Source organism: Marmota flaviventris, chromosome 8 (genome assembly GCF_047511675.1).
Source record: "Marmota flaviventris isolate mMarFla1 chromosome 8, mMarFla1.hap1, whole genome shotgun sequence".
NCBI lineage: Eukaryota > Metazoa > Chordata > Mammalia > Rodentia > Sciuridae > Marmota > Marmota flaviventris.
Window position 1 is genome coordinate 53,727,686 of NC_092505.1, and position 23,840 is coordinate 53,751,525.

General features: G+C 40.4%; 1 protein-coding gene across 3 annotated transcripts in view; it reads left to right on the forward strand.

Moving 5' to 3' along the window:
• Positions 1-17,400: 17,400 nt before the first annotated feature.
• Osbpl11 (oxysterol binding protein like 11) overlaps positions 17,401-23,840 on the forward strand; it is an 80,184-nt gene continuing 73,744 nt past the window's right edge. The window contains exons 1-2 of one of the 3 annotated variants that reach the window (XM_071615252.1): positions 17,401-17,458; positions 18,158-18,405. In XM_071615252.1, the coding sequence (XP_071471353.1) occupies positions 18,209-18,405 (197 nt within the window). In that variant the 5' untranslated portion in view covers positions 17,401-17,458; positions 18,158-18,208. The other 2 variants (XM_027936062.2, XM_071615251.1) reach the window with 2 other exon arrangements.

The window sequence follows — 23,840 nt, forward strand, 5'->3', positions numbered from 1 at the left end:
TGGTGGTGCATACCTGTAATTCCAGAGACTCTGGAGGCTAATGCAGGAGGATCACAGGTTCAAGGCCAGCCTCAGAAACTTAGCAAGGCCCTGTCTCAAAAAATTAAAAGAACTGGGCTTAGTGGTAAAGTGCCCCTGGGTTCAATTCCCAATAACCCCCACCAAAAAGATAAATAAATTTAAAAGATGACTTCTTCAAATGTGTGAGTTTTTTGTTTGTCTGTTTGTTTTGGTTTTGTTTTTGTAATACTGGGGATTGAATCCAGATATGCTGTACCACTGAGCTACATCCCCAGCCCTTTTATTTGAAGTCAAAGTTTCACCAAACTGCTGATGTTGGCCTCAAAATTGTGATATTCTGGACTCAGCCTCTGGAGTCACTGATATTATGGTCATGAATCACAGCACCCAACTTAAAATAGTCTTTAAAAAAACTAGATAACCATCTTTTTTTTTTTGGCTTAGCTAAAAACATTCTTTTAGGAGTTAAGTATAAGGTGATAAGATAATGTAGCAACGTTACTTAAGATCCAATTCACAGGGATGGGATTGTAACTGTGTGGCGGAGCGCTTGCCTAGCATGTGTAAGGCACTGGGTTCAATCCTCAGCACCACATAAAAATAAACAAATAAAATAAAGGTATCATGTCTATTTTAAAAAAATTAAAAAGAAGAGATCTAGTTAACATCAGCCAAAGCATGACTGAGATCAGGACTGCAAAGAACAGCATTCACTCTGTTAGAATATAGGCTGAAAGGGAAAATCTCCCTGGCTCTCACAGACTTGGGAAGAGAGGCACAAGGGGACACGGCATATTTTTCCTGTGAAGGCCTGGGCCTAAAGAGGAAGCTAGTGACAAAGGGGAAATTGGACTGAGGGGAAGAGAGAGTTTTTCAGAGCAATTCATCATGTGAAGCTGGTGATCCAGATGCATCCCAGGGTGACCAGGCCACCTCTGCTGCTGCAGTTAGCTGGCCATCAGTGGTACATCTTGGAAGACCATTTGATATGCAAGGTTTAAAGGAAATGCCCTCCACTTCCCTTCTCTATGGCAGCTCTCTTCCTAGTTAGTCCGTTAATCTGTGAAACAACTGAAATCCTTCCTGGGTCTGAGGTTAGGTTTGTTTGGGGGTCATATCTTCTTTGAGTTCTGTTCCAACCCCACCTTTGACACCCTGGCATTAGCTCTTTCCCTAAAATCCTGAATATATCAAGAATTTATAGGATCTTTATCACAGATCTCAGGTCTCCTATACTTTCATCATTAGAAAGACACACCATGTCTCCCACTGAAAGCTGAGGTCAGCCTTCTTGGTTCAGATTTTAGAGACAAGGATGAGGATTGGAGGTCAGTGGTGATATTAGAGATACAGCCTCACAGGAAGATGGAACCAAGGACACGCATAGAAACTTATGAGCACTGGACTAGACTAGGACTGTCTGCAGGGCTTCATCTGTAGAAGGTGAGTATGTGCAGATTTAGCAGTGGCTACTTCTCTTAACTAGTCACAGAGAGAGATTAGAAAATTCCCAAGAAGTACCTTAAAACCTTAGTGGCTGATCCATTTGTTATTTCTCTGTTCCTCTCTGTTTAGGTTATACATATGTAATATGACAGCATGTCATAAGAACAGGTGGCCAGTCTTCTTCTTTTTTTAATTTTAATTTTTAAATTTATTTTAATTAGGTATATATGACAGCAGAATGATCCATTGATTCATTGTACACAATCGTAGCACAACTTTACATTTCTATGATTGTATAGATGTAACGTTGCACCATATGTGCAGACATACATGTACCCAGCATAATGATGTCCATCTCATTACACCATCTTTCTTACCCTCATGTCCCCTCCCCATCCCTCCCTCCCCTTTGCCCCATCAAAGTTCTTTCATTTTTCCCATGTCCCCCCCATTATGGATCAGCATCTACTTATCAGAGAGAACATTCAGCCTTTGGTTTTGGGGTATTGGCTTACTTCACTTAGCATGATATTTTCCAACTCCATCCATTTACCTGCAAATGCCATAATTTTATTCTCTTTTAATGCTGAGTAATATTCCATTGTGTATATATACCATAGTTTCTTTATCCATTCATCTATTGAAGGGCATCTAGGTTGTTTCCACAGTTTAGCTATTGTGAATTGAGCTGTTATAAACATTGATGTGGCTGTTTTAGTATAGTATGCTGATTTTAAGTCCTTTGGGTATAAACCAAGGAGTGGGATAGCTGAGTCAAATGGTAGTTCCATTCCAAATATTCTAAGGAATCTCCATACTTCTTTCCAGATTGGCTGCACTAATTTGTAGTCCCACCAGCAATGTATGAGTGTGCCTTTTCCCCCACATCCTCACCAACATTTATTGTTGTCTGTATTCTTGATAACTGCCATTCTGACTGGAGTGAGATGAAATCTTAGAGTAGTTTTGATTTGCATTTCTCTAATTGCTAGAGATGTTGAACATTTTTTCATATATTTGTTGATCAAATATGTATCTTCTTCTGAGAAGTGCCTGTTAGTTCCTTAGCCCATTTATTGATTGGGTTGTTTGTTTTTTGGTGTTAAATTTTTTGAGTTCTTCATATGTGATGGAGATTAGTGCTCTATCTGGCGTGCATGTGGCAAAAATTTGTTCCCAAAATGTAGGCTCTCTCTTCACCTCATTTTTTTTCTCTCTAATAGTCTGTTTCTGTATATCTTTTTCTTTGGATTCTTCCACCAAGTTGGGTACATTTGAGGGTTAATAAATACTAGTTGCCAGGCTGCCTAGTGTAAATGCTCCAGGAACAGCCGTATGAGGTTGGATAACCTGCTGCTACAGGCTGAATTGTATCCCTACAAAATTCATTTTTTTTTGTTTTGTTGTTTTGATTTTTGAGATGGGGTCTTGCTAGGTGGCCCAGATTGGTCTCCGATTCCCAGGTTCCTCCCACCTTGGCCTTCCAAGTAACAGGTGCATGCCACTGCACCTGGATCAAAATTAACATTGAAGTCCTCTTCCCAATATCTCAGAATGTAACACTATTTGCATAAAGGGCCTTTAAATAAACATGGGTCATTAGGGTGTCTCCTAATCCAATATGACTGGTGTCCTTATAAGAAGAGGAAATTAGAACACAGGTACAGAGTGAAGACCATGTGAAGACCCAAGGAGAAGACAAACATCTACAAGCCAAGGAGACCTAAAAAATATTAATAATAAAAATAAATAAATAGATAATACCTTGATCTCAGACTTTCAGTCTTCACTCTAGAATGGAGAGAAAATGAATTTTTGTTGCTTAAGCCACCCAGCTGATACTTTGTTATAACAATCCTGCTATTTTTTTAACCTCTTCTTTGCCTCAACACTGGGCTGGTAAACATGCTTTGTTTTGGTCCCCATAATATTTAATTTTTTTCTTTTCAGTGGTGGTGCTGGGGATTGAACATGGGACTTGCACATGCAAGGCAAGTGCTCTAGCACTGAGCCACATCCCAAGTCCTAATTTTTAAAAAAGAGTACTGGATGGCTAGGCATAGTGACACACACCTGTAAATCCCAGCAATTTGGGAGGCTGTGGCAGGAGGATAGCAAGTTCAAGGCCAACCTCAGCAACTTGGCGAGCCCCTAAGCAACTTAGAGAGAGAGAGACTCTTTCTCAAAAACAAAACAGAACAAAACACTCAGATTTCTTCATTTTCTTGGAAAGTGTAAGATTTGGCTTCATGAGGTCTTCCTGACAACAGGGCTTTGGAGTAAAATGATGGTCTTTTCTTTGTCTGGGGCATGCACTCTCCACTTACCTCCAATCCCCACCTGGCCTTCTGCATTCCTTTATGTGACTGTGTTCAGTATTTGTACACATGTCAAGTCAACTAAGAAGTCCCAAAATATGTTATGCACAAACCTTCAGAAGGTCAACACAGAATGTCTTTTCAATTGCAAAGGATACAGCAATTATGAATATAATATTTCCTTTGTATTTTGTTCAGCTAGCAAAGTCAATGCCACATTTTGATCTTTAGATCTTGATTGATAGCTGGCCATGAAACTTGGAGTGATACTATGAGAAAAGTCATTGGAGGACAGGGAGCTCAGGCTTAGAGGAAGTCAAAGATTGAAAATCAGAGGACTTGCTGAACTTGGCCTCCAGCAGCCTGACCAGTTGCTCCAAGCAATTATCTGCTTGGTATGCCAACAATACTGCATTTGCAAAAGGTAAATTAAACTGCCAGAAATAACAAGGAAATTGTTGCCTCAAGATCTCCAGAATAGAGATCAGACACAGTATGTGACTGAGGATGCTGTCTCTCTCCTATGGTTCTCTGAAATGAAAGGATACTCTTGGACTGCAGTCTCCATGAAATGCCTTCATCTATTCTCTTCCTGGAGTCTATGAGAATTGGTTTAAGAACTGATCATTTAAATTCTAAGACATGCAAGATATGAGCAACTATAATTGCCATAAAAAGAACAGCTTACAATGAAGGCAAAAGAGATGGAAGGAAGGAGTAGATGTTCCTCTGTGCCACATCCTTTGAACTGAGTAATTTTCCACAAGGCTGTACAACTGTCTAATTCCACTTTAAAGGCTGTAGCCATGGAAGAAAGAGAAGAAAGGAACAACTAGGAGAGAATCTACTTGCCTCTTTCTGGTGAGGAGTCAGGAAATTGAGAAAGGCATGGGCCCTATACAGATCACTTGGTCTCTTAGAATGATCTGGGGAAGAAGACTTTTTTTGCCAGTAGTTTCTGTTTTTAACTTAAACAGCTTGCCAGACCTGGAAGTGGAGCCAGGTATCATCTTTATACTTGAAATTCATCAATGCCAAAAGAAAAATTAGTCCTTCCAAGAAACAGATTTAGGAAAAGGGTATACATGGGCCCAGGTGGAAGTTGGATATGCAAGTAATGTACATTTTTTACCAGAAAAAAAAAACTATGCATATATGTATACGTATATATAGTTTGTTTGGTAGATATTTATTTTCTAAATATATATTTAAAAACCTTGAACTTGTGATCCTCCTGCCTCGGCCTCCCAAATTGCTGGGACTACAGGTGTGTGCTACTATGCCTGGCTTTGTCCTTCCATCTTAAGCAACACTAATCTCATTGTGTAATTAATCCCTTTGCTTAGAATCATTCAGTGCCACCTCTCTCTTAGGAAAAAGTCCAAATTTCCTGGCCTGGCATCTGACCTTTGGCTACCTCTCTAGAGTCATTTTGTTTATACTTTCTTTTTCTTTTCTCTCTCTCTCTCTCTCTCTCTCTCTCTCTCTCTCTCTCTCTCTCTCTCTCTCTCTCTGTTTTGGTGGCACTGGTGATTGAACCCACATAAGCTAGGCAAGTGGTCCACCACTGAGCTACACCTTCGGCCCTTGTCACACTACTTCTGAATTCTGTGCTCTGACCACCCTGGCCTTCTCTAAGTTCCACTTATACCCCTACTGTCTCATCTTTGGGTATATTCTTCTCTCTACCCAGAATAAAATTGTCCTCTTCTGCTTTAACTCATATTTGCAGTTATCAGCTTAAGTATCACTTTTCTCAAGAGGGACTTTTGTGCTAGAGTGTTTGTATAGCATGTGTGATGCACTGGGTTTGATCACCTACACTTCAAAAATAAGGGTATTGGGGGGAGGTGTATGGGGAGTTCCCTGTTCACTACACTACCTGCTCCCTTCTCCACACATCTACCTGCTCCCTTCTCCACACATTCCATACTATGTATATTTGTGTGTATCTTGCCACTTATCACACTTATTTTTATTTTATTTTACTTTTGGGAGGTACCAGGGATTGAAACCAGGGGCACTCTACTCCCAGCCTTTTTTGTTTTTGTTTTTGTATTTTATTTAAAGACATATTCTCACTGAGTTGCTTAGGGCCTTGCTAAGTTGCTGAGGCTGGCTTTGAACTTTTGATCCTCCTTCCTCAGCCTCCTGAGCTGCTGGGATTACAGGTGTGTGCTACCACCCATGGCTTGTTTTCTTTTTAATGTTGAGGATGGAACCCAGCTATATCCTTGGCACTGAACCACTTATTTTTAATGCTTTCTTTGCTTTATCCATAAACTTTGAGGGCAGAGTCTATGTGTTACTTATGTTTTTATCCTTTACACCTACCATGTAAACCATGTACCATAAATATTTGTTCACTTAATGACAGCAGCAAAGATTTTCAAAGAAATAGGAAATAACATTCACAACTTTGAATCTGAGCCCACTCTACCTTTTTCCTTTCAGCAGACCTCATTGTCGTTCAAGAAAATGGGAGCTGGGCATGGTGGTGCATACCTGTAATCCCAGCATCCCAGGAGGCTGAGACAGGAGGACCTTGATTTCAAAGCCAGCCTCAGCAAAAAGCAAGGTCCTAAGCAACTCAGTGAGACTCTGTCTCTAAAAAAAATATTTAAAAAGGCTGGGGATGTGACTCAGAGTGCCCCTGAGTTCATTCCCCAGTACCAAAAAGAAAAAAAAATGAAATAAAAATAAAGAAAATGGGGCCAGGTGCAGGGGATGTGGTTCAGTGGTAGAGTGCCCTGGGTTCAATCCCTGGTACAAAAAAAAAGAGGCTAAATTTCTCTAGGAGAGGAGAAATCACTCTCAATAATTTCTGGGCTCCATCCGTGTAACCTGTGTAAAAATTTAACTTAAATCCATTCTCATTCCATCATGTGATCTTATCTCTTTCTTCCTGACAATGTTACCAAATGTCTAGCTCTTCAACAATAAATGTATTGTAAAAAATTTACTCTGCATGATTACTTGACTTTTCCTCTATGTTCTCTGTCTTGACAGACTCACCCATCTTCCAGCCTCTACCTAGACTACAACTGGCTTGATTTCCTTCTTCCCCCTTCCCCTTTCCCTTGTTCTTCTTCATACTGGGGATTAAACCCAGGGGTGCTTTATCACTGAGCTAAATCCCAGTCATTTTTAATATTTTTGTTTTGAGACATGGTCTCCATAATTTGCCCAGGCTGGCTGTGAACTTCCAATTCTCCTGTCTCAGCCTTCTGAGAAGCTGTAATTATATGTGGGCACCACTACACCCAGCTATGGTTTGCATTTTAAGCGTCCTCCAAAGGCCCATGTGTTTAAGGCTTGGTTGGTCCCCAACCTGTGGCCTATGCAGAGGTGGAAAGACCTTTATGTGTTGGGACCTACTGGACGGAAGTCAGGTAACTGGAGGTGCACCCCTGAAGGTGATATGGGGACCTTTGCCCCTTCCTCTTTCTTGTTTGCTTCCTGGCTGCCATGGGGTGAGCAACCTTTACCCCTATGAGCTCTAGTCTTGATGTACCAGCACAGGCCCAAATGTAAAAGAACCAAGTGACTGTGGACTGATTCCTTCAAAACTATGAGCTAAAATAAACTTTTCCCTTTTTTATGTTGATTTTCTCAGGTATTTTGTCACAATGACAGAAAACTGACTAACATTTAATACTTTGAAAAATAGAGGTAAGAACCCTCCATGGAGGACTGATATTAAGGCCTGTGAGAAGATTTGATCCTTTGGCCCTGTGTAAGTGATCATATCATAAATGCCACCATCACAATTGACTCTGGGACTTCTGGAGCTGAGCAATCTCTCCCATAGAGCCAGCCTGAAAAATAGCATCCATCTGGGAGCCTGTGAATGCGAAGTGCTGGCATGCTGTGGAGGGACACCAGGTCAGGGAGGGGAAAGGGGTATTTTGCCATCTGAAAGGTCTATCATTCCTTCATTCCATAAACACAGAGGTCCACTCTGAGTCAGGTTATGTGTTGATGCTAACATTACATGCAGATCTAGTAATCTGCTCAGGGTCTGGGAGTGGGGAGAGAAGTTCTTATGAAAGAGATCATTCCTGTTCTTAAAGATTGAATCATGTAAATGCAAACAGAGCCCCACATGAAACACAGGCCATAGGAGAAATTATTCAGCATCTTAGAGAAAAAGAAGACTAAAAAGAGGGCCCAAGGCAAAGCTATCAAATAGACAACCCACCATCCACAGAACCAATCTACTTTCAATTCTCTGTTGCCTTGGGTCTGTTAGTGGCAAGTTCAATTAGTTCCTTTCCTGTTGCTAGTTTCCCAATATTTCACCATCCTGAATCTCTCATGAATGGAAAAGAGACTGAGCCAAGTCTAGTTGTGCCAGGTAGAGCAGCAGAGGTATCCTCAGAATTCTTCTTTTCCTAGGCATCAAGGTCCTTCTCTAGGTGGATTTTGAGCACACCCATAAAGCACCATCACTCTCAAATAACATAAGTTTGAGAGGTGACATTTCAAAGCTTTATTTGGCTCTCTTTCATTTTTCACAAGTGGACATTCTTTATATTTGCTATTATATATGAGAAACATCAACATCTTTTCACTGGTTTGGGCCTCGTAAGTGCCGCTCATTCCCTGCCAGGGGCTTTATGGGCATATCTTCCGTCTCCCTTATCTTGATTCAAGATGCACATTTGCCTATTAAATCCTCCAAGAAGTTATACAATAAAGAAACTAGTTTTCAATCCCCAGCACCACAAAAAAAAAAAAAAAAAAGAAAAAGAAAAAGAAAAGAAATTAAAAGAGAAACTACTCTTACCAAAAGAACAATCACCAAAATTTTTCCAAATGTATCTAATCACAGCAAGAAATATTTAAAATTAAACTACACCTATTTTTTTCCTGCAATATTGTATGGAGCATATATTGAAAGCTGCTGTTCCAGGTGTATTTTTTGGGGGTGGGGGTGGGGGGTAGGGTGAGGAACAAAGCTTTTTCAAAAGAGAAACTAGCATACATTTTATACATCTTCTCAAATAAATCACTGCTTTCCTGTCAAATAACTCATTTCATGAGAACAATAAATTTGCATGCCATTTTGGAAGCTGATCCACATGAATGCTTCTTAGGATTCATATCTCTGTGATTTCATGCTAATAAGCATTAGTTGCTTTTTCTTTCTCTCCTTTTCCATGGTAACTCCTGGCATTTGCCACTTCAGATTTGTGCACATTTTGTTGAGCTTCTGTGAGTAAAACACTACCTGCCAAATGAGTCTAAAAATGGACAAGACGGACACATCACATTAAGGAACTTGTGCTCTCATTTTATAATACAGTTTTAAGAGCTAATTTTACTGTCTACTGGGTATTTAAACGACATACTTTGGAGTTCAATGCCGGGGGGGAGGGGATTCAAGACAAATAATGGGAGAAAAAAATTCAGTTTTTCAAAATCTGAGCACAACAGCTCCTCCTGTTCCCTGTCTCCCTCTTTTCTCCTCTCAACCCAAGCGCAACTACCTCTATTTCTTTTACTCCCACAACAAGCTTTGAGCTTGGCAGGGAGTGCTTCCAGTGAAATGCCGCTCTCTTGGAGTCCTGGATCTGAATCAGCCCACTGGACTGGGAAATTGCTAAAGGATTTCTGCCTGCACAGGACAGGGTTAGGGAGGGTGGGAGCTCTGGTTAATTGTAAACTCTGTGAATGTGAACATTTCCTTTCCTTCCCTTTTTCCATCCTCCCTCTCTCCTGCTCTTCCTCCTTCCCTTCTCTCCCCTCCTTCCTTCCCCCTGCCTATTTTTTTTTTTTTTTATGTTCCCATTCCTCCTGGTGTTATCTTCCTGGCGGGAGATTATTTCTGCTCCCCATGGCCTTGCTCCCTGCCCTTTTGCCCCCAGTTTCTCTTTCTCAAAAGAAAGCACGTTCTCTTGTGCTCCAGGGAAACAAATCACCCTTCCCTTGTCTGCACATCATGGTTAGAGGATATAACAGGCAGTGGTTTGCTCAGCACTAACCAGATGCCAGGCACTGTGCTAAGCACATCTAGGTGTTTTCTTATTTCATCCTATTTTTACTTTACAGATGAGAAAACTGAGGCTCACCAAAGAAACATTCTCAGATCACACACCAAATGGCAGTGCCAAGATTTGAAGTCTGATAACGTTATTGTTTAGAAAGTGCCTGTGTGAGGCAATGCAAGAATGTTCAGAGGTGAATGATTAGATTACAGAACTGTAACCCAATTGAATACATTGCATGGGTGGTCACTCTAGGCAGGTAGGGTGTGGCTGGAGGAAGTGGGTCACAGGGAGCGTGCCTTTGGGTTTTATATGTTGTCCCTAGTGAGCAGAGTTCTCTTTGCTTCCTGGCTGGTATGACCTGAGCTGCTCTCCTCTACCACATCCTTTTGCCAGGATGTTTTGCCTCACCTGAGGCCCAGAGCCATGGAGCAGGCCCACCATGAACTGAACCTCTGAAACTGTCAGCGAAATAAACTTTTCCTTCTCTAAGTTCTTCTTATAGGGTATATTGGATATAATTATAAAAAGGTGACTAAAACAAATACTAAAATGACTGTTCTTTTGTTTTGTTTTGTTACCAGGATTGAACCCAGGGGCATTTAACCACTGAGCAACAATCCTAGCCCTTTTTATTTTGAGATAGGGTCTTGCTAAATTGCTTACAGCCTCACTAAGTTGCTGAGGCTGGCTTTGAAGTTTCAATCCTCCTGCCTCAGCCTCCCAAGCCACTGGGATGACAGGCATGCACCACTGTGCCTAGCATTAAAATGAATGTTCTTACCCATGTTAGTAAATTCATTCACTCATTTAATATGTGTCAAGCAATGTTCAAGTATTGAGAAATAAGGAAAAGAAAAGAATTAACTCATTCCTCATGGAGTTTACATTTAACGAGGAAACAGGCAAAGCACACACAAAAAAGCATATGATGTCAGATGTTATGAAAAAAACTAAAGCAGAGTGAAGGGATGGAGAATAATAATGGGGAAGCAACTACTGCTTTCTGTAGAGTGACCAGGGGAGGCATCTGAGGAGTTGACCTTGAAGCTGAAATGGCCCTGCACACCTGCATGTTCACTGACACCCACAAGCTGGTACTTCTGGGTACTGTTCTTAGGACTCTGCATTTACATAGATAGTTGGACAGGTCTCTTTTGATTCGACTATAGCTAAAATACTCCAGTTCATTGGGGAGACAAAACTGGCATTTTCCCACAGAAACATGTTAATGTCTTCAGAAATATGTTGGTTGACGCAACTGCAGAGCTGTCTAGCAGAAAGCTGCCCTCACCAAACACAACCATTTTATTTGGCAGGTAAACCCTGCCCTTTGGATAACAACAACAGTTGTTGAGCACTGATCATGTCAGGTGTCAAACATGAATGTGCTTATGTCATTTCGTTTAGTGCTAACAACCACTCAAAGAAGGAGATTGTCTTAGTTTGGGCTGCCAAAACAAAATACCAAAGGCTGGGTGGCTTAGATAGCAACAATTTATGTTCTCACAGTTCTGGTGGCTAGAAGTCCAAGATCAAGGTGCCAGCATAGTTAGTTTCTGATGAGGGCCTTCTTCCTAGCTTGCAGGTAGTTGCCTTTTGTGTGTGTGTGTGTGTGTGTTGGGGATTGAACCTGTGTTGTAGGGACAGACGAGGCAAGGCACCGAAGATAGCAGGAAACAGTTTTATTTGGCTGCAGCCAGGTTCAGAGGGCACAGCTTTTGCTGTAATCAATCAATCCCCTGAACCCCGAGTTCAGGTAGTTCCAGATTTTTATACCCAGCATGTAAGGGGAAGGGCTCAGAAGTTCCCAGTCTGCAGAAGTTCACATAAAAGCATCTTTTTCTTTCACTGTTCTGGGCAAATTAACCCTTCAAGGACAACACCTGAGAAGGGGAGAGCTTCTTCTCCCCTTTCTTTCCTCCCCCTGCCAGCTGTTACTATGGAGTCCAATTGGTAACTTCTCTTATCTTAGAAATGTTGACATCTTTATGAAGCCCAGCTCAAGGCCAGAGGCCTTGTTTACACATTTCTACAAACTACTGTACTGGATAAATTTTTGTGAAAAACTAGTAAGGGGGTGTCCAGCACCTGGACTGCAGTGCTGATATCTTCCAGGCTAGTGGCCAAGTAAAATAGGGCAACATGAAAACAGGAAGTTTATCTTTGTTGAACTCTTTTGTAGAGACTCTTTTGCTGACAGTCCTAAAATCAGCCATGGTGAAGTTTTCTGGAGAACTCCAGTTAAGATTTTTTTTTTTTTTGTGGAGAAAGGGGGTGCCACTACACTGGGGGTATTTCACCAGTGAACTACACTCCCATCCCTTTTTATTCACCCCTAGTCCTTTTTATTTATTTGCTACCAGGATTGAATTCAAGGGTGCTTAACCACTGAGCCACATCTTCAGTCTTTTTATTTTTTATTTTGAGACAGAGTCTCACTAGGTTGCTAGGGCCTTGCTAAATTGCTGAGCCTGGCTTTGAAACTGCAATCTTCCTGCCTCAGCCTCCTGAGCTGCTGAGATTATAAACATGCATCATCACACTGGGCCTTTTTATTTTTTATTTTAAGAGAGGATCTCGGGGCTGGGGTTGCGACTCAGTGGTAGAGCACTTGCCTAGAATGTGCGAGGCACTGGGTTTGATTCTCAGCACCACATATAAGTAAATAAATGAAATAAAGGCCTACAAACAACTTTAAAAAAAAAAGAGAGAAGATCTCACTAAATTGCTGAGGCTGCCCTTGAAATTGCTTTACTGCCTGGGACCCTGGGATTACAGGTATCCTTTTTTTGGGGGGAGGGGGGTATTACTCAATATTTAACCCAGGAGCATTTTACCACTGAGCCCCATCCCCATCCCTTTTTATTTATCATTATTATTTTTTAAATTTTGAAACAGGGTCTTGCAGAGTTGCTTAAGGCCTTGTTAAGTTGCTGAGGCTGGCCTTGATGTTGGGATCTTCTTGCCTCAGCATCCCAAGCTGCTGGGATTACAGGCATGTGCCACTGCTCCTGGCAATATCTGCCTTCTTGATATGTTGTCACACAGGAGAGAGCATGAATATGTGTGTATGTGTGTTACAGGGGAACACCAGCTCTCTGGTATGTCTTCTTGTAAACTAATTCCAATCATGATGACCTCATCTAACCCTAATTATCTCCTAAAGGCCCCATCTCCAAATACCATCACATGGCGAGTAGGCACAATTCTATCCATGCTGCAGGTTATTAGTATTCCCATTTTATAGGTGAGAAAAAAATAGACACAAAGAGATTAGTTAGGTTGCCTATCCAAGGTCTCATGTGTGGAATCTACATGTCAGTCTGACATCAGATCCTAGGGAGTGGACTACCATAAAATGCCACAGGATGCATTGATCTACATCTGGGAGGATTACTAGGGAAGGCACCTTAAACTTGGCAGAGATGCATGTGTCCTTCTTTGAAAGTTTTTGGAAAAGTACATTTCTTTCTTTTTTTTTTTTTTCAAATCATATCCTCTCCTTTCTCCTTAGGCACTGAATGAAAGTCAGACTCAGAAACTATTATACACCGAAAGTTTTCATTTAAGAACAAAACAAAACAAATCATCTATCCAACCAACTCCCCTGGGTCTGATTGTATGAGCATCATGTAACCTGGTTACAATTTATTCTGTTGAGTTCCTCACACAGAATGATGAGCTGACATTCAGATTTGAAAGTTCTGGTCTGTATTTTTCATTATTAATTGTTACCTGTCTTTCTAGTAGCTGTATCAGTCTGTTATGAGTTTGGTTAGCCCGAGCCAGTCTCCAAATCTCACCATTGTTGGGAGCAATGACAAAACAGTTTCAGGATCTCTAAAACTGAAAAGTACATGTTGTCCCTTGACCTTGGATTGGCCTGTTCCTCCATCGCACTTGCCATTACTCTAATGAAGTCATACACTCATAGGCTTCTTTTCCTTTATTAGAGTCTGGATAATCATGTATTAGTGTGGGTTACTTCTGTCACTGGCCTACCTTACTGATTATATATATCTTCATTTCACTCAGCATTGAACTATAAATAGATACATGGCCATTACATATCATAGTTGGCTATTACAACGACCCCCATACCATTTCCATTTTTCCTTGACAAAGGAGTTTGAATTTATTCCGTATATAATGAAAATTTGTTGGATGATTCTGAGTTTTATTTATTTATTTATTTCATACTGGGAATTCAAACCAGGGTTCCTCTACCACTGAGCTACGTTTTGAGACAGGATATCACTAAGTTGATGAGGCTGGCCTTGAACTTGCAATCCTCATGCTTCAGCCTCCCAAGTGGCTGAGATTACAGGTGTGCTCCACCATGCCTGGCTGGTTCTGTGTTTTAAAGGGGCACAATCAGAGTTGTGATATGTCACATGCATAGGAAGTCTGCAAGTGGAGAGGCCTATAAGAACATTATTATTCTATTGCACATCCAATCCATTTGCAGTACTGTAGTCCCAACCCAGATACAGTTTGGGTCCTCTTACTTTTCTCTGTCCCCAAGGCCATCACTGTAGTCCAAGCCACTGACATTTCGATCTTATTTCCTATAATTGCCTTCTAACTAGTCTCCCCGCTTTTTCTCCAACTAAACAACTAACAATAACAATAAAGTTATTGTTAAAGTATCTGCTGCCACATAAAGTATTGACTTTATATTGCCTACCATAAATTCTCCCATTTGAAGTGCAAAATTAAGTGAGTTTTAGTGTATTCACAAAATTGTAACCATCATCACTATCTAATTTTAGAACAGTTTCATTTCCTCACCCAGTAGAACCCATACCCTTTAACAGTCATTTCTCATTCCTTCTTTCTCCTAGTTCCAGCAACAAGTAATCTACATTGTCTTTTTGTGTTTATCTGTTCTTGTCATTTTATATAAATGGAAGCACACAACATGTTACTTTTTTGTGTCTTACTCCTTTCACTTAGATTAGAATCATTCTGCCTGGCACTGTGGCTCATGCCTGTCATCCCAGCAGCTCCAGAGTCTGAGGCAGGAGGAGTACGAGCTGAAAGCAAACCTCAGCAAAAGTGAGGCACCAAGTAACTCAGTGAGACCCTGTCTCTAAATAAAATACAAAATAGGGCTGAGGATGTGACCAGTGGTCAAGTGCCCCTGAGTTAAATCCCTGGTACCAAAATAAAATAAAGCTTTCAAGGTCCATCTGTATTGTAGCATGTACCAATTCTTCATTCTTCTTCATGGTCAATTATATTCCATTGTATGGAACACTTCACATATTTGTTAAAAAGTATGAGGGTTCAAATATTTCCATATACAATAACACTGGTTATTATCTTTTTTTTTTTTAACCACCCTAATGAGGTTTAAGCAGTATCTCTTTGTAGTTTTTATTTGTAGTTCCTTGATGACTAATGATATTGAGAATCTCTTAGTGTATTTATGGGCCTTTGTATAAACTTCAGATAAATGTCTATTCAGATCCTTTGCTTTTTGGGGAGGGGGGAGGTTATGGGGCACTCAATCACTGAACCACATCCCCAGCTCTTTTTTATATTTTATTTACAGACAGGGTCTTACTGAGTTGCTTAGTGCCTAAGTTGCTGAGGCATCCTTTACGCGTTTTTAAAGTGTGTTATTTATATTTTTACGATTGAATTGCAAGAGTGCTCTACATATTCTAGATATGTCCTTTATCAAATATATAATTTGCAAATATTTTCTTCCCTTCTATAGCTTGTCATTTCACTTTATACATAGTATTGATTAAAGAATAAAAGTTGCAAGTTGTGGTGGTGCATGTCTGCAATCCTAGCAACTTAGGTGGCTGAGGCACAAGGATCCTGAGTTCAAAGCCAGCTCAACAACTTAGCGAGGTCCTAAAGCAACTCAGGGAGAGCCTGTCTCAAAATAAAAAATAAAAAAGTGCTGGGGTGTGGCTCACTGGTTACATACCACTGAATTCCACCCCTGGTACCAAAAAGAACCTCAAACAACAAAAAAAAAAGTTTTTAATTTTCATGAAGACCAGTCTATTTTTGTTGTTGCTGTTGTTGTTGTTGTTGCTTGGGTTTCCTAACATCCGCCCCCAACCAACCCTATAAAGGGGACTGAACCCAGGGGAACTTTACCATTGAGCTACATCTCCAGCTCTTTTTATTTTTCTATTTTGAGACAGGGTCTTCTCTAAATTGCCCAGGCTAGCCTTGGATTTGTGATCCTCCAGCCTTCACCTTTGGATTACTGGCATTTACCACTGTACCTGGCTTGCTGCTTGTTCTTTGATGTTGCATCTAAGAAAGCTTTACCTAATGTCAGGTCGTGAAGATTTATTCCTGATTTTCTTGTAAGATTTTTCTGTTTTTTATTTTTCTTCATGTAAGAGTTTTATAGTTTTAGCTCTTACATTTATGCTTTTGATATATTTTGAGTTTATTTGTGTATGGTATGAGGTAGAGGTCCAACTTTCATTCTTCTGCATGTTATCATCCAACTGTTCCAGCATCATTTGCTGAAAAGACTAGAGCTTCTAAAACTGTAAATCAGTTCACAAACCTCCTCTGATTAAAATCTTCCTTGTCTTTCCATTTCCTCTGGCTCACTTCACTTTCATTTCACAAGGCTCTCTGTCATGCTCCAGGCTCCAGGTCTTTCATTTCCCAGAATAGGTAGAATTGCTTTTCCCTTAGCTTCTTCATTTTTCTTCATGTTTCACTTTAAATGTCATCTCCTTATAGATGACTTTCCTTGATGGCTCTTTTAAAGTAAGTTTCCATCCTATCTCATTTGTTTTCTATATCATACCCTCCCCCCCCCCCCTTTTTCTTTTTCCTTTTTGAGACTGTGTCTTGCTACAGCCCAGGCTGGCCCTAACTCCTATGCTCAAGTGATCCTCCTGCCTTAGCCCTCTGATTAGCTGGAACTATCGGTGCACACTACCATGCCTGGCTCTCATTCTCTTTTAATTTTTCTCCATAACCTTAATTATATCTGATTTACTTTACTGTTTTTTCATTTTGAGTATTACTTCTTTGCATCTTCCCTAGCGTTTTGCATACAGTTTACTTTAAGTTCAATTCACAAGTCATGATGGTAGAAAGTAGAATTTACAATTAGAAGGGGCTTTAGAAATCTTCTAAACAATCACTATTTTTCAAATGCAAAAACAAGGTCTAAAGAGGGTGTGGGACTAGTCTGGGTCAGGAAATCACCTAGCCTAGCCTTGGTTCTTATGGCTCTAACTTCCGAGACAGAAAACAAAATTTTTTCCATTTCTAAGACTGATTTGCCTCACTGCCAGGTTTTCCTTTTCTACAAAACAAATGAAACAAAGAGGTGTTTTTAGTTTTCTTTTGCAAATGATTTTTTTTTTTTTAAGCTTTCTTCCTCGAAGACGTGGAAGAGTGCTTCAAATGGAAGGTTAGGACCTAGCAGGAAGATGGGAAGCCACTCAGGAGAGCACTAGCTCTGAAAAGGGGCTCCTTTGTTTCTCCCTCCTTCGCAGTTGCTTTTCTAGGTGCCGCTTCCCGCTGAGAGCTTTCTTTCCCTTCAGCCTCCTGGGCATAGCTTCCCCGAGGCTCCGCCCCCTTCAGGGCCCAGGTGCCCTAATCCAAGATGGCGCCTGGCGCTTCGGCTCTAAGGGAAGTGAGCTCACACTACTCCGGAAGGGAAGGCGGGAAGACAGCAGGCGGGTGGGTGACCCGCTGTGGGGCTGTGGGTGGGGCGGCGGCCGCGGCCCTGGTATTCACGTTTGGCTGGCCAGAGGGTGAGGGATTCCCCCGCCCCTAGAAATCCAGCGGAGGACCACGACCCAGTGGCGTTGGACGAAGTCGCCCCTGAACAGCTCGCCTCTGGACGAAGGAGAGGTGGCCCGGGGAGCCGGCATCCCGCCCCCGGTGGCCTCCTTCCCGATCCTCCTCCGGGCTGCTCGCGCCAGCCCCTGTTCTGTCTCTTGTCTGCGGCGGGAACCGCGGAGCTGGCTGGACGGAATCCTCCCCCTTGAGGGTCGGCCGGAGGAGAAGAGGAGGGAGCGCGGTGGGTCAGCCCCACAGCCCGGAGGTCAGGCCACCAGACCCTTTTCTGTGGTCCTCTGTCCTTCGCCCAGCCCTTTTAGCCCCCAAATCCGCTACCTCCCCCATGCTCCTTCGGCTTCTCCTTTGAGTATGTCACCAAGCTTTCTTAGCTGGGTGATTTTTTTCCTTCTTGCTTTTGTCAGGAGGGAAATATATTTCTGAAGAATACCTGCTCTCAGGGCTTCCCTGCCCTCTTACAAGTTTTAACTTAAGAGGGAATGCGCATTTTGCTTTCCTGGATCATTGATGGTTCCCATTCTAGACGCAATCTGATTTAACAACTGGGATTATATTTAGCTTTTTTTTTTTTTTTTAAAGCACCTACAAAACTCCTCTAAGGAGTTGTTCTCTCCCGCCCGCGAAGGGCAGATGGACTTTGGAGTTAAGATGCAGGGGAGTGAACCAGTGTCGACAATGAAAGTCTCCGAGAGTGAAGGAAAGCTGGAGGGCCTGGCCACAGCCGTGACCCCGAATAAGAACAGTAGCAACAGCAGCTGTGCTGGTGGAATCAGTAGCAGCAGCAGCAGCAGCAGCCGCGGTGGCAGTGCAAAAGGCTGGCAGTATAGGTATGGTCCTTCTCCAAGGTGATTTTCTGGGGTGGAGGTGGAGGTGAGTAAACTGGAGTCTGTATATTGCAGTTGAAAGGGAAAGTTTGTCCTCTGGCTTCAAGAAGCAACTGATAAATCTACTTGGACCTGGGACCTGACCGATCATTAGCAAGATTCAGTTCATTCAACAGGTATTTATTTAGGGGCTTTTGAGGAAGGCAGAAATGTATCCCTGAACTTCCTCTACAGCCAGAGTTATTTCTTCCTTTAATTTAATTCTGTACTCACTTCTGTTTTTGCCTGTGTTGTAATTTGTTTACAAGCCTGCCTTCTCTGACAGACTGTGAGGACAGAACTGTTAAACTCAGCTCTCTCCAGAGGCTAACAAATACTGGGTGCACAAAACATTTGTAATAGACTCTTGCCCTCTGGATGTTTGTGACTTAGAAGAGGGGATATGCATACATAATTTGAATTCTCATAGGAATGAAAAACTTTTTGGAACAGGGAGAGAGTCTTGGAAAAGCAACAGAAGTTGCATTTTAGTTTTTGATGCTTTATACCTAAAATAGAATTAATATCTATTATTTTAAGAATGAATGAAATCAGAATGTCCCATAGTGTTGGAACTAAATGGATGAATTCTTAAGTGTTGGTTAATTGCCTGTGTGCTTAATTGTAGTCCTTTATGGCCCTTGTGCAATTTGTATTTGTGAAAAGTATGTGAAACTTGGAAGGTGTTAAAGCCAAGATTTTGTGTGGGATATATACTTACCATGAATATTATCCATATATGTGAAATATGTATTAACATATCAAAGTGGAGTCATGATAACTTTTATTGGTAAATAACTGTAGGACAGAATATATTTAGTTACTGTGAGATATTTAGGCTCATTTTTGGAATCAGCATAATTTTTTTCTTTTTCTTTCTTTGTGTGTGTGTGTGTGTGTGTGTGTGTGTGTGTGTTTTAAAGAGAGAGGGAGAGAGAGAGAGAGAGAGAATATTTAATATTTATTTTTTAGTTATCGGCGGACACAACATCTTTGTTTGTATGTGGTGCTGCGGATCGAACCCGGGCCGCGCGCATGCCAGGCAAGCGCGCTACTTGAGCCACATCCTCAGCCCCATGTGTGTGTGTTTTAATATTTATTTTTTAGTTGTAGTTGGACACAATACCTTTATTTCATTTATTTATTTTTATGTGGTGCTGAGGATCGAACCCAGGGTTTTGCACATGTGAGGCGAGCGCTCTATCGCTGAGCCACAACCCCAGCCCCTGTGTGTGTGTTTTAACACTAATCATAAAGATTATCAGTTGCTTTGAGGAATATTTTTATATAATTGAAGTAAAATTCCAGGTAGTCAGAAGTCAGTCTTCTTTTTTTAAAAAAATACCTTTATTTAATTTATTTTTTATACCTTCATTTTGTTTATTTATTTATTATGTGGTGCTGAGGATCAAACTCAGTGCCTCATAAATGCTAGATAAGAGCTCTATCACTGAGCTATACCTCCAGTCCAGAGGGTAAATCTTCTGATATCTTTAACTCTTGAAACTCAGTTTCAATTGAAATGGAAAATAAACAGATTTCTTAGCACTGGGAGAGTTGTCAAAAAGCCATCTACTTTAGTTCTCTACTTTTTGGTACTTGGGATTGAACTCGACCACTGAGCCACATCCTCAGCCCTATTTTGTATTTTATTTGGACACAGGGTCTCACTGAGTTGCTTAGCACCTCACTTTTGCTGAGGCTAGCTTTGAAGATCCTCCTACCTCAGCCTCCCAAGATACTGGGATTACAGGTGTGTGTCACTGAATCCAGCTATTTCTCTACTTTTAATTCAGAGTCTTGTTATCCCTTATTTAGGATATTATTTAAGGGTTGGGTGATTTTCAAATTACAATCTATTAGAATCACTTACCAAAAAGTTATAGGGTAAATGTAACAGAGGAAACAGCAAATGACAATGTAAAACATTCAAAGATTTGAAAAATTAATATGCATGTACATCCTAGTATAGTTACAATGACTTAAAGTTTCCAGGGGGAGTCCACTCTATTTAAGAAGGCAGAGAGCAACTAAGCTAGGAGGCATGCCTCTAATCCCAGTGACTCAGAAGGTTGAGGCAAGAAGATGGCAAATCAAGGTTAGCCTAGGCAATTTAGATCCCATCTCAAAATAAAATTTAAAAATGGGCTGGGCACAGTGGTGCATACCTGTAATCACAGTGGCTCCAGAGGCTGAGGCTGGAGGATCGCAAGTTCAAAGCCAGCCTCAGCACCTCAGTGAGGCCCTAAGCGACTCTGCGAGACCCTGTCTCAAAATAAAATATAAAAAGGCTGGGGATGTGGCTCAGTGGTTAAGTGCTTCTGAGTTCCATCCCTGGTACCAAAGTGAGGGAAGAGGAGAACCACAACACCACCAAAACAGGGTAAGGATGTAGTTAGCAGAAAAGAATACTTGCTGCTGGGCTGGGATTGTGGCTCAGCAGTAGCGCTCACCTAGCAGTTGCGAGGCCCTGGGTTCGATCCTCAGCACCACATAAAAATAAACAAAATAAAGTTATTGTGTCCAAATACATATATATATATATATATATATATATATATATATATATATATATATATATATATATAAAAGAATACTTGCCTACTATGCACAAAGCTATGGTTCCAACTCTAGTGTATGTGTGCACACACATGCACATGTAAAAGGCAGAGAACTGTGATACAGTGAACAAATTTAAGGAAAAAAGCTTTTAAAACAAAAAAGAAAAAGGTGCTTCTGTATGGAAAATTTAATTATGTAGAATTCTTCAAGGATCGGACAAATAAGGCTTTACTTTTGTTTTGTTTTTAAATTTTTTTAGTTGTAGATGGACACAATACCTCTGTTTTGTTTATTCATTTTTTTATGTGATGGTGAGGATCGAACCCAGTGCCTCACACATGTTAGGCGAGTGCTCTACCACTGAGCCACAACTCCAGCCCCAGCAGTACTGTTTTACATCCTGAATATGTGTTTTGATTTTAATGTATTTTATTTAGGATATCAGGTAGTTTCCTCCATTGTCCTGCATTGCTTCCTCTTCCCTGGCTTCTCCTGAGATTAAGTCTGAAGATTTTAAAAACAAAGCAAGAATTACAGAACCCAGGTTTTCTAATCCTTCCTTTTAAAAACAGTTCACATTCACTGCCCCTCATTTATCACCCAAACCATGGCAGTTTGATCTGTTTTGCCTTTGAACTGAATAAATTGTTAGGTCTTTACCATGAAGATAAGAGGAATTACCAGTTACCTCCATCTGAGTAAAGCTTTCCATTGTACAAAATCATTTATAGGATAGCACCTAATTATAAAAATGTTTTAGTTTCATTGGTTTTATGAGCAGATTATGTATTATAATTAGAGCTCAAATGTGATAATTTTTTTCACTAGATTTCTTTTGAAATTATTAGATAAAGTAGGTTTGGGAAACTTTATTACTCAAAACAGTAAAGACTGAGGGTGTAGCACAGTGATAGAGTGCTTGCCTAACATGCACAAGGCCCTGAGTTCCAGCCCCAGCACCACAGGGGGGAAAAAAAGAATTATAAAGTCATTTATACTTGTACAGATTTTTTTTTTTTTTTCAGTGCTGAAAATTGAACCCAGGGCCTTATGCTTATAAGGCAAGTACTCTACCTCTAGGCTATAGCCCTAGCCCTCGGAATTTTTCTCATCTAAGTTGTAGTGGAACAAATGCCTCCTGATTCAATAAAAAATATCTGGGGCTAACTTAATAAATTTTAAAAAATCATAAGCCTGATCATGACTGAGCATAGTATACTATGATATTTTGGACCTTTAAGCTTTATATTATTTTGCATTATAGTAGTGGTAAATTTGTCATTGTTGGTACTTTTTATTTGGATGTTATTTTATAGTTAGGCTAAGGAATTGTCTGAAATACGTTTATGAAGATTAAACTGTAAGTTTGTGAAGGTGGGATCTCAGTGTAAATTTGTTTTTAAAAGTTGGTGGTATTCTTTGTTTATAATCTTTAGATAGATTGCAGTATATTGAAAGTTGTTTCTGAAAACTATTGGTTTGTGGATTTACTGTATCTTTTTTTTGTTTTGGTTGATATGCTGTATTTTGGGTATTTGTTTTCTTATTTGTTTGTTTACTTTTGCAGTGCTGAGGATTAAACTCATGACCTAATGCATGCTGGGCAAGTTCTCTACCACTGAACTATACCCCCAGCCCAGAAGAGAATATTCTTGATGTAAATTATACTACCTAGAGAAAAGGGAACATTTTTATGTTCTTTCCTAGCTAAGAAGTCTCCTGTATTTATTTTGCTTAATGAAGTGATTTGTGAACAGACTTATTCAGTAATAGATATTTTAAGAAAAAGAAAACTTGAATGTTTCAATTTGTTGAGACAGTGAACTAAAGAGAATTCCAGTTTCTCTGCTAATCTGGTTATGAGGACCCCTACCCTCTGACCTCTTTTCAGCTTCCCAATACTAGCCTTAAACTTGTGATCCTTGTGCCTCAGCCTCCCAAATAACTTGAGATTTACAGGCTAGTGACACTCACCTAAGGAGGCGTTCTTTGTTATTATTTCTTGGATTGTGCTATCAGATAGACAACAATTAAATGCTACTGTAAATCTATTTTGGAACTAAGTATGGATTAAAGCCAGATAGAGGTATGTACTAAGATAGACATTCATTCAGATGGGGAAGATGACAGTAGGATTTTTAGTGACCTATTCTCTTGGTGTGAGATCCTTCATTGAAATGGCTACTGGGAAGATGTTTTAGACATATATGAGACATAAAAAAATATGAGATCAGTGAAATATTGTACTAGAAAGCAATCCTTTTCTTAAACATTTTTAATATGAAATTTAATGTTGGCCTTATTTTGAGAATTAACTTTTGAAATAACAGTTTTCTGTTGAAAACAATGTGTAGAAACTGGGCACAGTGGTGCATGCCTATAATACTGGCAATTGGGGAGATTGAGGCAGGAAGATCACTTAGTGAGATTCTATCTCAAAATAAAAAATAAAAAGGGCTGGGGATGGAGCTTGGTGGTAAAGCACACCCGGATTCAATCCATAGTACCCCAAAGAATAAAAAGTAAAAAGAAAAAATATTTTAAGAGTTTTTCAGAGTATTGTATATATATTTTAGGCCAAAAAAGACATCTAACTAACAGAAGAACACTTACACAGAGATTTAAATTGATTTGGCCCAGGTCACTCAAGGTGCTAGTTAGTCAGAAAGTCAGAACTAGATAGATCCTCTACCCTTGGGTGCTCATTCTACAATGTAACAGCTAGTTCATACTTAAGTTTTAGAAACTTAATTTTAAATATCAGGGATATTGAAAAGCCTACTAGTCATGTCTAAACATCTTGTTGAGATGGGTAAGTTACATCCTGTGTTTGTTGG